At 38.0% G+C, this 15,997-nt stretch overlaps 1 protein-coding gene across 11 annotated transcripts in view; it reads right to left on the reverse strand.

The window, feature by feature from the left end:
- Nucleotides 1-3,702: 3,702 nt before the first annotated feature.
- The window catches only part of PTPRK (protein tyrosine phosphatase, receptor type, K), a 364,082-nt gene continuing 351,787 nt past the window's right edge, over nt 3,703-15,997 (reverse strand). For 7 of the 11 annotated variants that reach the window (XM_005858969.2, XM_005858974.2, XM_005858971.2 and 4 more), the window contains 5 exons: nt 14,239-14,370; nt 13,987-14,112; nt 9,575-9,738; nt 8,946-9,081; nt 4,886-5,180 (listed from right to left, as the gene is read on the reverse strand). In XM_005858969.2, the coding sequence (XP_005859031.1) occupies nt 5,127-5,180; nt 8,946-9,081; nt 9,575-9,738; nt 13,987-14,112; nt 14,239-14,370 (612 nt within the window). In that variant the 3' untranslated portion in view covers nt 4,886-5,126. Of the gene's footprint in view, nt 5,181-8,945; nt 9,082-9,574; nt 9,739-13,986; nt 14,113-14,238; nt 14,371-15,997 lie in introns of all 11 variants that reach the window. The other 4 variants (XM_014533788.1, XM_014533787.1, XM_014533786.1 and 1 more) reach the window with 1 other exon arrangement.

Consider the following 15,997-nt stretch of genomic DNA (forward strand, 5'->3'; position numbering starts at 1 on the left):
GACTAAAACAGCTCGGCTCATCCCGTAGCTTACAGAACAAGCACTCTCCTTTAGAGCTCTCTAAGCTATTACTTCCAGAAGAATTATTCCCTAGTCATCATCTTTGGGGTGCTGGCTAGGTGAAGTGCGTGCATTGCTTTCTAAAATATGCTCTTCTAAATTTCGTCCAGCTAGGAGGGCAGAGAGATACATCATGTTGTTTTGTTTGTTTGTTTGACATTTGAGGATTCAAGATTCATGTACACATATTTTTAAGACAAAAATATGTAGAAAATAAAGAACAACTATGAAAAATAGTCATGACAGCTATTTAAAGACAACAGAAACTCCTGTTTCATTAAAAACATTTTCAAAAGGCCCGAACAAACAATAGCTATTCTCCAGTGAGGTTCACAAACTGGGAACCTGCAACTCTTTAAGTTGCCCAGATGCAGCCCCCTGGTAACTTTTGCTTTGCACAGCATTGGTCCAGAAGTTTATTTTCATTTTTGAATTTAATTGGTTGACAACATTAAAAAATTTTAAGGGTTCACATAAGAATTTAAATTTCTGGACCCTCTTGAGAGTGAGTCACTGTTGGGTCCACATTTCCACGCAGCTGGGAGGCAGGTGACATTCGCTTTGGGCATCACATATGCTTTCGAGTCCAAGTGGGAGTTGGCTTTCCCATGGGTTCCTTCTTGTCTTCATGTCAAACAATAGTTGCCATTTATCCTCAGTCTCATGCTATTGTTGGTTAGAGTTGAAGATGGTAGAATATCTAGTATCTATTTTCCAACCAAAGTAGGAAAATGCAAGAAGGAATGTGTTTTATTAAGAGTGGGAGATATATATTTTTCTAGAGATGAAAAGTATTCCTACTAGAAAGTGCACAAGCTAAGGATGCCTATTGTCATACAACCTGAGTGACCATTCTGAAATATACCTGTTTTCTGTCCTTCACTCACAGTACCCACTGTTGCTTCAGGCATCTCTTTTTTATCAACTAACAAGTGGAGGCCATGATGATCTCGTTTTCTCTGCTTTTTAAATTTCATCTCAGACCAGGCAAGATGGCAGTAATGCCCAGGACTTGAAAACAGTGTCTCTTTGGTGTTATATTCCAGGTTAGCACTTCAATTTACTTTGGAGGAAGCTGGAAGTTCAGAACTGTTATATATCTACTACATTTCCATCAATTTCTATTCCAGAAACCGCTGATAGCTTACTTAAAGTAGATCCCAAGGCAGCTTTTCCTTTTAGTTTCAGAGCAGTGATATTCTAATACTCTGCAGGCTGCTTGAACAGAGTTGTATACAAATCTGGATCATCTCTCTCTCACACCGAGCCTCCCTATCATGTGGAGAGACTTTGTAAAATAATGTAAGTAGAAATTGTTACAGGAGGCACAGCCAGCTTTCTTCTATCTTCACTTAGCATAGTATTTAGTAAAATAGCACATTGCCCATATTTAATATGTGTGTTTATTAAGACACTGAAATGAGTCTAGGAAGGTAATGGAGTTATTGCCTATGGAAATAATTCATAGCGTAAATATTCAACATATTACACTGGGGTATGGGATACAATAATAATTTCTGGCTATTTTGATATTAAAAAGGAATGCTCAAAATGCATCAAAACTAAATATAAATGTACCATTGTCACTCCCCTATAAACTTAAGTGAATCCCAAAGGTGATCTTCCAAAGCTAACAGACTATCTCATATTTCCAGTTGAGCTAAGGACAGTCATTTATCTCCTGTATTTTAATATTTATTGGTGTCAGATACGTTTTTTAGATGTCAGGAACCTCTCTATATATCTACACCATTTTCAGGCAACAGAGATTTGAGAAGGAGAAGCTGTTGATGTCTGACTTCCAAGTTTGTTACATGAGTACCTGCAACCCAAGAGATTCTCAATAAGGTGAACATTGAATGAGCACATTAGCACATCCATATAGAGGTAAACATGTCTCCTTTCCCTCTTTGTCCAAGCAAAAATATCTTGTTTGTTTGTTTGTTTATCTCTCAATGTCAGAGATTTGGCTGTAACACAGAAACACATTCATGCAAAAGTCTTTCTTTTCTCCAAAGACTACATATTAGAAAAGGCTAGGCAGCTCAGACTAGAAGGCTGACACTTTCCAGTGTACTTGGTTAAAACTCAAAATTCCAAGTTGCTTGTGTGTCTCTGCTGACACAATTCCAACATTACCGTAGTGATAACATATACAAAAGAGATCTGTAAAATTCAACTTTATGATAGACATTTAAGGAATAAGTGAGAGAGACAGGAGGCCTTTAACTGTGAAAAGCATGTTCACTTTTTAAAAAGTTCTGACAGAATATTCCCTGCCCAGTGGGAGATGGCTAGACCTGGGACTCCTCAGGGAGCTCCCCACAGGTATAAAGTACAACTTTTGGAGTATGAGTTTTGAGAAAAACAGATTTAGCATCCTTCCCCTCCCAACTGTCGGCTGATGAACTGGTCTCTGTGGTGCCAAAACAAAGCAAGCATGACATTTTCATTTCTGGTTAAAGAGAAAGAGCACTCCTTTTTTGTTTTGTTTTGCCTGAATTTTGGAGGCCACCTGAACCTGTGAGCTTTGTGAACAGTAGTATTCATGGTGATTTTGGTGATGTGTGGATGCAATCATGTAAGTAGAAATAAAACCGGATCATAAAGCAAAGCAGAATCCTCCATAGGATTAATATCACTGGGTAAAATAAAGTCTTGAATAAGTTTACAAATTTTTTGTTAAATGCATCCATGTTTAAATGGAACTTAAGTCTTCCTAGGAAAAGACAAAGTCTCTTCATCTAAATTCTCACCAATTAAAGTCACAATGTTATAATAATATACACAGTGAATGGAGTTCAAAGATGCCCACAATGGTTAATACTTTATGAGAAAATCAATTAATGAGGAACAATAAGAATGAAATGCCAACTTTTCATTGTGCAAAAGGGAAGCAGTGTGTTTAGTGGAAGAGAAGAAGTTGCTAAATCAGACTCAGAATTGAATCAGTTGATAAGTCATTTACATTCTCAGCTTCAATTTCATCAGTAAAATAGGAATGATAACTACTATTTGTCAAGATTGTTATAAGAAAAAAATAGATAATTTATAATAATAAAAGCATAATATGCTAATTAGACCGGACAGCAGAACAACCTTCCAGATGTCCTTTTGGATGAAGCTGCGGCAGCAGGGGCTGAGGCAGAGGCGGTTAGGGGCAATCAGGCAGGTAGGCAGAGTGGTTAGGGGCGATGAGGTAGGCAGGCGAGTGGTTAGGATAGATGAGGCAGGCAGGCAGAGTGGTTAGGTCCTGCATCGGGTCTAAACCGGCAGTTGGACATCCCCCAAGGGGTCCTGGATTGCAAGAGGGTACATGCCAGGCTGAAGGACCCCTCTCCCCCACCTGCATGAATTTCATGCACCAGGCCTCTAGTATATTTATAAAATATAAAAGGATAGTGACATATAAATATAGAAACTCAAAACACAATTGATATCAATCCCCTGGTCTTTTTTCCTCCACTTCTATGGACTTTTTGAAATTCAATTTTAAAAACTAAAAGAAAGAAATTAGTGCATAGACATTAGTGTTGCTTCTAATAGAATTTTGGTGGCCTACTTGTATCACTGAGAATAGCGTATTTAATTGGAAGTGCAGACATGAAAATTAGGGGGAAATGATGTGCAAACAATACCTGATGTAATTATAAAAACTTTATTTCTCTCTTCCTTTCATTAAATCTTTATAAGCACCATGTCATGTACTGGCAAATCTAGAACGAAGATACCGGAATGCTTTACTCAATAACGAACTGCACGCTGATGATGATTCGTTACAGCCACATGGAGCATGTGAGCAACACCACAGTTAGAAAGGTTCCCTGGAGAATCTTGTGACAACGCACAAGACAGGAATCCAGCTTTAATCTGTTCACACTTTCTATGGTCAGAACCCAAAGCTTGTGCATGTAAACATCAAAAGAAACATCTTATCACCTTGACAGTTTACAGTTTGCTAAAATGACGCTGAAAGCATAAATGCTGCTATTGTCTTCTTGACCAGTGGTTGGCCATAGGCTGAAAAGATCAATTCCTTTAAAATTTAAGTGATGCTTAAAGGCTATGTTTACACTGCGCACGCTACCAGCAAGGCTTTTGAATGTGTTCAACTCTCATGTGTGATCACCAAACCATTATTTATTCACCTAATGAAATTGTGAAAAATTATACATTTTCAGCAAAATGTTTTCATCTGGTCCTATATTCAAAGACCCAATTGCCAAGGTGTTTTACATAAATTTAATTCACAAGCATGTACACAAGAGAATCACTATAAAGAACATTGCTTCCTGGTTTATGAATAAAAAGTTTATCCTCTACTTACACTAAACCATACAAAAAATAATCTACAAAAATCATTTACCATCGACTTTCGTGAAAGAAAAAGCTTCAGGGAAAAAAATGATTGTGTGGTGGTAGTATTTTAGCCATCAAAAAAGGAATGTCAGTAACCAATAAATATAATGTGCTTTCTCCGTATAGACATATTTACACTTGAGTCTTTGGCTTATGTTTTTTTCTAAAAAGAACTTTAAATGATCCAGCCATCATTGCACATTAAAAGAAAATAAGCCAGTTATATATATTTATATATTTATAGAGATCTGCTACACTTGAAACATATAAAAAATGAATTTTACTATGAATTTGCACAGCTTTTCTTTCTTGTTCCTTTAAAGATTTAACATCTTTTATCTGAAAAAGGGAGGAAAACACCACGTGGAAAGTATTAATTCATGCAACACATGGTGGCTGCTCTACCAAAACCAGGAGAGAAAAGGCGCATGTTCACTGTACAAACACCGATACGTTCTCAGTTGAATTTGGTTCTTATTAAATATAGTTTATGTGGCACGAAATGTTGATGCTTTCATACAGTAATAGAAACTAATTGAGTCCTTTTTATTAAGATACACGACTTCATAAGAAAAATACTTTTACCTCTTGAATGTAAAAGTCTCCCACCCCCCACATTAAAATCTTTCTGCGCAGGTGTGACAGTACAGCAGCTGCTGGCTCAACAGATGAAGAGGTTTCTGTTTGGATGCGGAAGTCTCACCCAACTAAGAGGATTCCAGGTACTCCAAAGCCACATCATAGCAGAAACGGTACTGCTCCTGAAAGACGTTAAGAAAAAAAAGACTGTTAGTAAATAATAGTTACCAAATGAAAAATCAGCACACAATCTAGATTATTCAAGAATTACAAATTATTTTTTCCATAGACAAGTTGAATATCTGGGAATACATATTTTGCAACTGAGTCTACTTGCTGTTTAAGGAAAAGAGACAATGTAAAAAATATGTTGTCTTTGCCATATATTTTTCTATTAAATTTAAAAAAAACTCCAGTTTTTTTAAAGCTGATGAAGATAGTAATACCTGATCATGATAGAAAAATTTTCCAATATAGAAAAATATAAATCATAAAAATATTTTATATAATTCCATCACCAGTAAATAAAATTGTTACAGTACTGCCTTAGTTTTGCATGATTGAAATAATAATTACTTTAGAATAAATATAGTTGCATATATATATTTGAGGAATATATATATAATTGATTTCAGAGAGGAAAGGTGAGGGAAATAGAGAAAGAAAAATGAATGATGAGAGAGAATCACTGATTGGCTGCCTCTTGCATGTCCCCCACTGGATATCAAGGCTGCAACCTGGGCATGTGCCCCCATGGGGAATGGAACCATGAACTCCTGGTTCATAGGTCAATGCTCAACCACTGAGCAATGCTGGCCTAGCAAGGATATAATCTTATATAATACTAGGAGCTCAGTGCACGACTCAAAATTGCGCAGCACCGCCCACACACCTGCAGCCCTGCCTTGACACCCAAACCTGTCCACACAGAGCTCCAGTGTGCCTGGCCCAGCCCCCAAACCCTCTGGCCTTCTCTGGCCGCTTCAAGCCCTGCCCTCAGTCTCTCGAGTTGCCTCGGGCTGGTCCCACCTTCTCTGGCTGCCTCTCCGGCTTCCGCCCATCTCTGGAGCAATGCAGCAGCTCCGCCCCGTCATGGCGCAGGAGGAGAGCATGGAAGGCTCCCGCCTGTTGCGCTGTGCTCCTTCCCCTGGCAAGTGGGCCGAGGGGCACTCAGAGTGAAAGCAGTGGGTGGCGAAGGACTAGTGAGGGGGGTGTTATGGGCTCTCTCCTCCGCCCCAGCACGGGATGGTCCCGCCTCCTCTGGGTGCCTCCCCACTTCCACCCTGTCTCCGGAGCAACGCCCCAGCTAATATGCTAATGACCTGGTCATTACCATTACGGTGTATCAACCATTAGCATATTAGCTCTTTATTAGTATAGACTAGAGGCCTGGTGCACAAAATTCGTGCACTGTGGGTGAGGGGGAGGGCTTCCCTCAGCCCAGCCTGTGCCCTCTTGCAGTCCAGGACCCCTCGCTCTTTACCGCCTGCCTGCTTGCTGCTCCTTAGTGCTGCCGCGAAGGCTCCCGCGACCACTATTGCACTTGCCAGCCGTGAGCTTCTGGCTGAGCAGCGCTCCCCGTGTGGGAGCGCACTGACCACCAGGGGCAGCTCCTATGTTGAGCATCTGCCCCCTGGTGGTCAGTTCATAGCAACCAGTCATTCCACCATTCGGTTGATTTGCATATTAGGTTTTTATTATATAGGATTGCCTTTTGAGTAACTTATGTAACTTTCCCCCATGTTAATAGTCCATAAAAATCTAACAGATGGATTATTTGACTATTAAATTGCATATATCTGTTTATTCTATTATAAATAATACTACAGTGAATACATGCAAATATTCTTTCCCTTACTTAAAGATATTTTTCCTTAGCAGAAAAAAAAAAGCCAGTCATTTCCAACTGCCACTTTACAATTCCAAATTCTTAATTTTTGTCAGTTTTTGGTTCATCAGAGTATTCAAGTAAATTTTTAAAAATGGTTAGTGGTTCTTAACATTTTTTGAGCTTATTTATATCTGAAAATGTATATCTACTGCCTTTATATCTTTAAGATAATTTTGTTAGCAATAAAATTTTTGGAGTTTAAACTGCCTTTCCTCTAGGTCCATCTATGTGTGGCTTCATTATTTATAATTTGAAAAAATTCAGAGACTGTATTACAAATTATGACTTACAATATGTAACTTATTAAAAACTTTCCAATTCAATCCCAGTAGGTAAAATTCAGGCTGAATTGGGGAATAATGTAAAACATATTATTTCTAGCAAACTTCCAGGTGTCTCCAGCAATAAACTAGGGTAATAAAAACTTTACCCAAGAGGTCTTTATCAATCCTACCCTAATTATCAAGAAGAGGTGATTTAAATTAGCCTACCGAAGAACCAAAAAGTGCTTGAAGCAGTTGTGTCTTTTTAGTCAGTCTCTGACAATTTGTTTTACACTCTAAATGTCCTTACCAAACGTGTCAGTACAAGTCAATAGCACATTGAACTCATAATTAACCCCGATGAAACACAAATCAGAGGGTGGGGAGTTCTGTCAGGATTCACGGGACATAAATTAAAGGTAAATAGTAACCCTTTGGAGGCTTAAGAATGGCAGAGTTTAACCGTAGAATTTTTTTCTTAAGGTAATGGTGCAAAAATCAAAGTGAAATTTGGAGGTAAAAGTTGAATTCTGAGGCCAGAAGTGATGATTTTAAGAAGACTTGATCTGGGAGATAGAGGCAGAGTTTACATCAAGAAATCCTCAGACTGCAAGTAGTTTAAAGACATAACCACTACTCATCTGCTTTTTAAGATGGCCTCAGAGTTCTACCTCAAAATGCCCTCAAATCCATCCCCCACTGACAACGCCCTAGTCAAAACCAACATCACCTTGTTTGGACAACTGCAATCACTTTAGGGATGAAGTGGACTGAATGGGGTGGGAGGACTTATAGAAGGGAGAAGTCTGTTATCTTTCTTGAAACTGAAAGAGTATGCAGGTAAATCTTCAGATTTTGTCTCAGAAGCCATGCCCTGCCTGTGTGAACAATCCATGTGCAGGAAGTGGTGAAAATACTTAAGAGTTTATTGAATTGCTCATTTTAGTTATCTGATCATCTTGATAAATGTAGAGCAAGCAACAGTGACGCCTAGGTTTTTCTGGTTTACTTTTCTGTGAGCATAAACTACACAGCTGCTCCTGACTTCATCCCACCATGCACATATGTGTAACCCACAGACATCTCTCTTTAGAAGAGAAATGTGCTAGAGAAGTTTAACTATCTTAGTTTCCTACAGCTTCACCCAGATACACTCCCACATACACATATCTATCTGCTCGTATTTTGTAAACTAAGTTCTGCTTTTACGAACTCTGGCCAATTCAGGTAGCGTCATATGAACTACACTCTATAACTGGTAAAAGCTGAAAATTGTCAACGATGACAGTTAAAAAAATGTATAACTTGATTAGAAATGAAGAATTATAAATAACGACTAAAATTAATTTCAGTTGTCCTTTAAAAACATTGGGTGACTAAATTGCTGAAGGAATTTACAAGTATATCCCTCAGATTAATTTTATCAGTTAACTCAATATGCTTCAAGAAATAAAAATAATAAGAATAAAGCCTAGATAGCAGGTTTGTCCTTATGATAGAACCACTTATCAAACTTTATTGTAGCAAATACTTATTGCCCATAACAGAAAAAGAAATTCTATACATTTTCAAATTTAGTGAAAATAGTTTTCTTCATTATTAGCAGTTTATGAGATATGTGATTAAGTGATCGGGGTAGACAAGGATGCTCAACAATTCATCAATTAGGCAGGAAAGTCCCCACTGACTCATTTACACATCTGATTCCCTGTGTGCGTACGAAATCAAATCCCAAGTAGGTAAATAACTGACTAATGTCTACGCTCCCTTCTACCTCGAGGACTCTGACTCACCGGGGCTTCCACCATGTTGGGCTTGCTGTTCCTCAGTGTCTTCACCGCATGGAACACATCGACAACGTTCTGCCGTTTCACCATTTCGACCACAATGCCTATAGCACAGAACATGCCACTTCGCCCGCCACCATTTCTAAAACCGAAGAAAGCAAACGCATGTTAGTCTGAGGTTTTGGGTGACGATAGGTGACACAAAGATACATGTTTGGAAAAGAAAATATTATCTTTAAAATTTTTTTCATTTGGGTCTTAATTTTGCTTCATATGTGTGTACGTATGTGTACAGGGCAGAGAAAAAGGACCCTTGAGGAAGATGATAGCTCAGTAGTTTGTGCTTTGAAATATGCTATAGGCATAAACTGCCAACCTAGATATGCTGAGATTTTGATAGATCTGCAAACTGTATAAATCAGGAAAAGTGGTTTAAAGGAGTATTCAAAATAGTTTAAATCACTATAATCAGGTTCTAAAAACATCAGAAAATTAAAGTCAGTAGTTAATTATGGAATTATGGTATAGAAATATCTATGGAGTTATGTAAGATGTGAGTTATGCAGCATGGAACACGTGGAGGCTAGTGAGGAAATGGGCACCGAGCTCCCTGGCCAGGCCAGCTGCGTACTCACAGGCAGTGGATGATCGTCCGGCCTTCCCCTTCCTCGCATTCCTCCTGCCATTTTTCCACCTGCAGGATCAGTTTCAAAAATGATCGTTTGGAGCCTGGCACTTCTCGATGAGAAGCCCACCCTAGATACTGAAACTGCTGCACCATCAGATACCCTTCCTGTGGCTGTGGAGAAAAAAAAATATTGTTATGTAAGTAGGGGCTAGAAATTGTACTAAAAAGCAATAGGTTCATATCAATTGACACCATGATATAAATGACATTTACATTGGAGTCTATAAGTCCTAAATACGTACATGCCCATGCAGAAACATTCTAAGTTACAGAAGCAAAAACATGAGAATTATTCTTCATATAAGCTTCTCCCCCATACCTTTAATCCAACAATCTATAATAATAAAAACATAATATGCTAATTAGACTGGGTGTCCTTCCTTCCAGACAAAGCCGCAGTGGGCGGGGGAGGGTGAGGGGGGAAGGGAGGAGGTGGCCACAGCAGAGGCAGCGGGGAGGGGCTGGGGCCATGGCCCTTGCACCAATTTTGTGCATCGGGCCTCTAGTCAATTCCAATGTTTATACTTCTTAAATAACCTTCGAAGTTATCTCTTCTTTATCACCACTGACATCACTGCACTACCAATCACAGGCTATGATGAATAGCTCCTCCTGGATCTCCCTGAATGAACTGTGATCTCCTTCCAAATCATTCTTACTGCAGGCAACATGATTATTTTGCAATGCAAATTTGATCTTGTCATTTTTTTTTTTGCTTTAGTGGCTTCCAAATGATCTTATCATACAATTCAAATTACTGTCATGGCTTAAAGATCCTATGAAACCTGGCTCCGCCATCTTTCTCAACCTTTTCTTCACTTGAATACACTATTCAAGTGCCAGACACATTAACCTTCTTTTAATTCATTTATCAAGTAATTTCTTGCTGTTGGGGCTTTGAACATACATTTGCTTGTGTCCTGAACATTTCCTCCTTGCTTGCCCTTCTCAATTCCAAATAGTGATCAACTTGTCTTGGGTTTGCCAAGGACTTTTCAGATCTCTGCTCTAACACTCATGTGTACCCCAAACCTCTCCATCCTGTGTAAACCCGCATAGTTGGTTATCCCACCCCTGAATAGCTTCTACTGATTCTTCATATTTTGGCTTAAACACCACTGTCTCAAAGAAATCTCTGATCACCCAGCTATGTCAGGTCACGCAAACACTTTGTATTTCTGTACTCTATAAAATGACTCATATTTGTAAATAAATGATTACTTAAATTAGTTTTTTAATGTTTGTCTTCCCTGATAAAATATTAATTCTTTAAAGATAAGGAAACTTCTCCCCTTTTCCCCTAAACTCTGTACCATTGACTTAGCAAAAACAATTTCAAAAAAAGAGTATTGTTGAATGAATGAATCAAAACCTCAAATAAAAATTGTAAGGAAGAATATGGAATGCATGAGTAAGCCATAGCATATGGCATCAGATCTGAAGCTGATTCAGGCAAGGGCTCATGTATCTTTTGGTAGGATGAGAACCTACCTAGTACAATACTAACTTCTTGTTGTTGCATACTAAGTATTTGATGAAGTGAATGACATTAAATAATGAGATAGAAAACAGAAAAAAATGCCTGCACTAATAAGGACCAGAACACCCAATACAAAGGAAAGTAAACAAATAAATATGCTGACAAAAAGTTTAACACATTTCAATTCCTGTTCCTGGAATATTTTTCATATAAACAGTTCAATTAACAGATGAGTCTTACTTTCTTAGTTTAGCGGCTATGGTTTCTCAGCAAAAATATTACTAGAACCATAATGTAACAGATGTGCAGACATAATGAGACTTCATTTAAATTAACATCTAAGATATGCATGAATATTATGACAGAATTGAAGTTATCTTTTTCTCCACTATTAGACTGGGTGTCCTTCCTTCCAGACAAAGCCGCAGTGGGCGGGGGAGGGTGAGGGGGGAAGGGAGGAGGTGGCCACAGCAGAGGCAGCGGGGAGGGGCCGGGGCCATGGCCCTTGCACCAATTTTGTGCATCGGGCCTCTAGTCAATTCCAATGTTTATACTTCTTAAATAACCTTCGAAGTTATCTCTTCTTTATCACCACTGACATCACTGCACTACCAATCACAGGCTATGATGAATAGCTCCTCCTGGATCTCCCTGAATGAACTGTGATCTCCTTCCAAATCATTCTTACTGCAGGCAACATGATTATTTTGCAATGCAAATTTGATCTTGTCATTTTTTTTTTTGCTTTAGTGGCTTCCAAATGATCTTATCATACAATTCAAATTACTGTCATGGCTTAAAGATCCTATGAAACCTGGCTCCGCCATCTTTCTCAACCTTTTCTTCACTTGAATACACTATTCAAGTGCCAGACACATTAACCTTCTTTTAATTCATTTATCAAGTAATTTCTTGCTGTTGGGGCTTTGAACATACATTTGCTTGTGTCCTGAACATTTCCTCCTTGCTTGCCCTTCTCAATTCCAAATAGTGATCAACTTGTCTTGGGTTTGCCAAGGACTTTTCAGATCTCTGCTCTAACACTCATGTGTACCCCAAACCTCTCCATCCTGTGTAAACCCGCATAGTTGGTTATCCCACCCCTGAATAGCTTCTACTGATTCTTCATATTTTGGCTTAAACACCACTGTCTCAAAGAAATCTCTGATCACCCAGCTATGTCAGGTCACGCAAACACTTTGTATTTCTGTACTCTATAAAATGACTCATATTTGTAAATAAATGATTACTTAAATTAGTTTTTTAATGTTTGTCTTCCCTGATAAAATATTAATTCTTTAAAGATAAGGAAACTTCTCCCCTTTTCCCCTAAACTCTGTACCATTGACTTAGCAAAAACAATTTCAAAAAAAGAGTATTGTTGAATGAATGAATCAAAACCTCAAATAAAAATTGTAAGGAAGAATATGGAATGCATGAGTAAGCCATAGCATATGGCATCAGATCTGAAGCTGATTCAGGCAAGGGCTCATGTATCTTTTGGTAGGATGAGAACCTACCTAGTACAATACTAACTTCTTGTTGTTGCATACTAAGTATTTGATGAAGTGAATGACATTAAATAATGAGATAGAAAACAGAAAAAAATGCCTGCACTAATAAGGACCAGAACACCCAATACAAAGGAAAGTAAACAAATAAATATGCTGACAAAAAGTTTAACACATTTCAATTCCTGTTCCTGGAATATTTTTCATATAAACAGTTCAATTAACAGATGAGTCTTACTTTCTTAGTTTAGCGGCTATGGTTTCTCAGCAAAAATATTACTAGAACCATAATGTAACAGATGTGCAGACATAATGAGACTTCATTTAAATTAACATCTAAGATATGCATGAATATTATGACAGAATTGAAGTTATCTTTTTCTCCACTAAAATGAGCAATAGAATCGGATAAAATTTTATCCTCTATTATTATATACATATATACTTATTAACTAGAAAGGCATATAGCCATTTTAATATAAAAAAGCACTTTATTATGACAATCCTAATCACACAATTAAATTAAGAGACATGTAGAGAGCTGCTGCTAAAGAGTAATTTTTAAAAACAGAGTAATTTCATAGAAGTTACTAATGTTTTATTTTCAAATTCTGCTTATTTGATTACATAATCTAAACAGTTTTTTATTAATATTTATTGTTTTTAATTGGCCTTTTAGCATAAAGCACATGAGGAGGACTCTTCAGGGTCACAGTTGCTCCTCTGCTCTTGGAAAGGGCACAGCGATAGCACTGGTTCTATCTACCTATAGATCTGGGCAGAGTAAATGTTGGGACGTTTAGAAAGATGCAATTGTAAGTGGGAGGAGAGTCAATGACGTCTGTGAGTTACCCTTTCCTTCATGCCGGCTTCTCCCTTATACACAGGACTTGGAATAGTGACGTGGAACCCTTCTCTAATGGCTCATCCAACACAGCCTTTCCTCCCGAGGAGAGCTTCTTCTCTGTCATCATTATTCTTATGTCATTATTTTCTTAACTGCATGGCTTTTCTGAGCTGGATGTCAATCCTAATCAAACATGCAGTCAACCCAGCGATACAGCCACATGTGCTGAGGAGCCAGGCAGACAATCAGACTCAAGCCAGTGCATCTGAATCTAGATTTTTCAGGTGGTATACATTAGTCCAGGAGTTGACCAGAAAACTTAGCTTTCAGCATTTCTGCTTTCCTGCTTTTAGAGTGCTTTTTGCTCTAGTACTAAGGTATAAGATGATTACCAGACTTGGGACTGATTATGTAATGCTTATTAATTCTACTCATGTTGTGTGAGCAGAACTGTACCCCATCATGGTTATGCTCTACCTACTCTGGAGCAGCTCAGTTAGAATGATTAAACAATGACTTACTCTTGTTAGATTGCATATCCTAAAAATCCGGTTTATCACATCACAATCCATTGAACAAGACATACATTCCACTTGGATAGGGCCATAGCGCAGCATCCCTTCTTCTGGCCAGTACTGAGGGCAGCCCTAGATGATGAATGTTTTGAAAGAAAAAGAGTATGGTTTTTTTTCTAACTAGTATGATATAAAGCATTTTATTACTATGTTATTAAGTTGTTTATAAATACACAAAAGCAATCTACAGCCATTGACCTGGGACAAGTCGACTTCATTTAACATCACAATAGAAGTACAGCCATAATCATATACTAATCTCCAGAAGTCCTTCACAGTGTTTGGCAGAGGGTATTGTGTGACGATGAAAGCAGCTGGTTGCCTGTAGCTCTGTGAAGAAACAGGGTAGATGGAGAAACATAAGGACTTAAAATGCACCATGAGTTGTACAAGCAGATTCAACAAACTTCAACATAGCACCAGTAAGATATAATAGCTTTACACGGAATGGAGCCAGACTGTGGTACAAAGCATGGAACATCAGATCTGAACCACTGGAAAGTACTGAAACTAGTAACTAGTCAATCTGATGGTAAAACTTTGATGTCTTAAGAGCAAATCAAGTCAAATAATTTAATTTTTACTTTATTGAGAAAGGTAAATATAGGACAAAGAGAAAAGAAGAAACTAAAGAACTTCTTGAGATTAAGATCCTCCATGAGGTACTAATATCAGGCTGTTTCAGGCTTCCAAAGGTAATCCAAAAGCCAGATGGCAAAGTAGGCACAACATTCATCTATATCAACTCTAATATAATATAAGTAACAGTTTGGTTCTCCTCTACTCCAAATAAGAAAAACCACATATGCCTCAAACTCACGTGCTCTTACATTATAGGGATATTATGAGCACATTATGTACATCTTATGGATAATCTACTTTCCTTAGTTTTCTGGGTATTTTTAATGTATATCAATAAACACAAACATAGTTTTAAACATTTAAGTACCAAATCATGCCAAGTACAAAAGAGCAAAACCAATGAACTTCTTTGCTCCACCTAAGAGGAAATGGGTCCTCATTTGCCAAGTGACCCTTCATTGGAACACAATACATTATCTCTTTCCAGAAAGAGGGGGTAGTAAAGGCAATGCACATCTGGCCTGGGCAATCTCTTGTTCTGTAGATTGATGTCCTACACTAAAACAGAAATATATATTTCTCTGTAATAACTTAAACTAATGATTTGTAAAAAAATACCCAACAACCTAGATAGATTTTAATGCTGATAAAAACTGTCAGTGATCTACTAACTCATTTATATCATAACACTTTTTAAAGTCCTTAAAATGTCTTAACATGAGTGTAGAATCTGATCCTTGAACTTCATTGATCCTACCATCATTTGGGAAATGCTGCTAACCATGGTATTTCACTCTAGGAAGAATTGCAGGATAAATGTGAGTAGACAGTAATTCACCTGTCTGCTTCTAAATGACCTCAAGACCTCACAAAATTCCACCTGTAGCCTCCTAAGAAAGTATGAAGTCTTATGAGAAAGGATGAGAAGAAAGTAGCAAGCTTTCCTTCCAATGAAATCCCTGCTCCATGAAAAGTAAGCCAAAGGAGGCTGATAAAGATTTACTCTTTTTTTTTTTTTAATCACAGGGGAGGGGAGATGGATAAGGAAGAGATGATATGGGAGACTGAAGATTTCTTATTTCTTTAATGGGTGTATAACACTAATTATGAGGATGGAGGGGGAAGGGAAGGAGGCAGTGTTGACCAACCTCTTCTTATAAGCAAATCGAATCTTACTTTTCTGAAGCCCCAACTATACTACTAAATCCACAGGGTAGTTTCTACTATCTACACTAATAAAAGAGAAACATGGTAATTGGCTTACGACCGCTACTCTTCCCATTGGCTAATCAGGGAGATATGCAAATTAACTGACAGCCAAGATGGCGGCTGGCAGCCAGGCAGCTGGAAGCGAACATGAGGCTTGCTTCCTTCA

The sequence above is a fragment of the Myotis brandtii genome, unplaced genomic scaffold, assembly GCF_000412655.1.
Source record: "Myotis brandtii unplaced genomic scaffold, ASM41265v1 scaffold123, whole genome shotgun sequence".
NCBI lineage: Eukaryota > Metazoa > Chordata > Mammalia > Chiroptera > Vespertilionidae > Myotis > Myotis brandtii.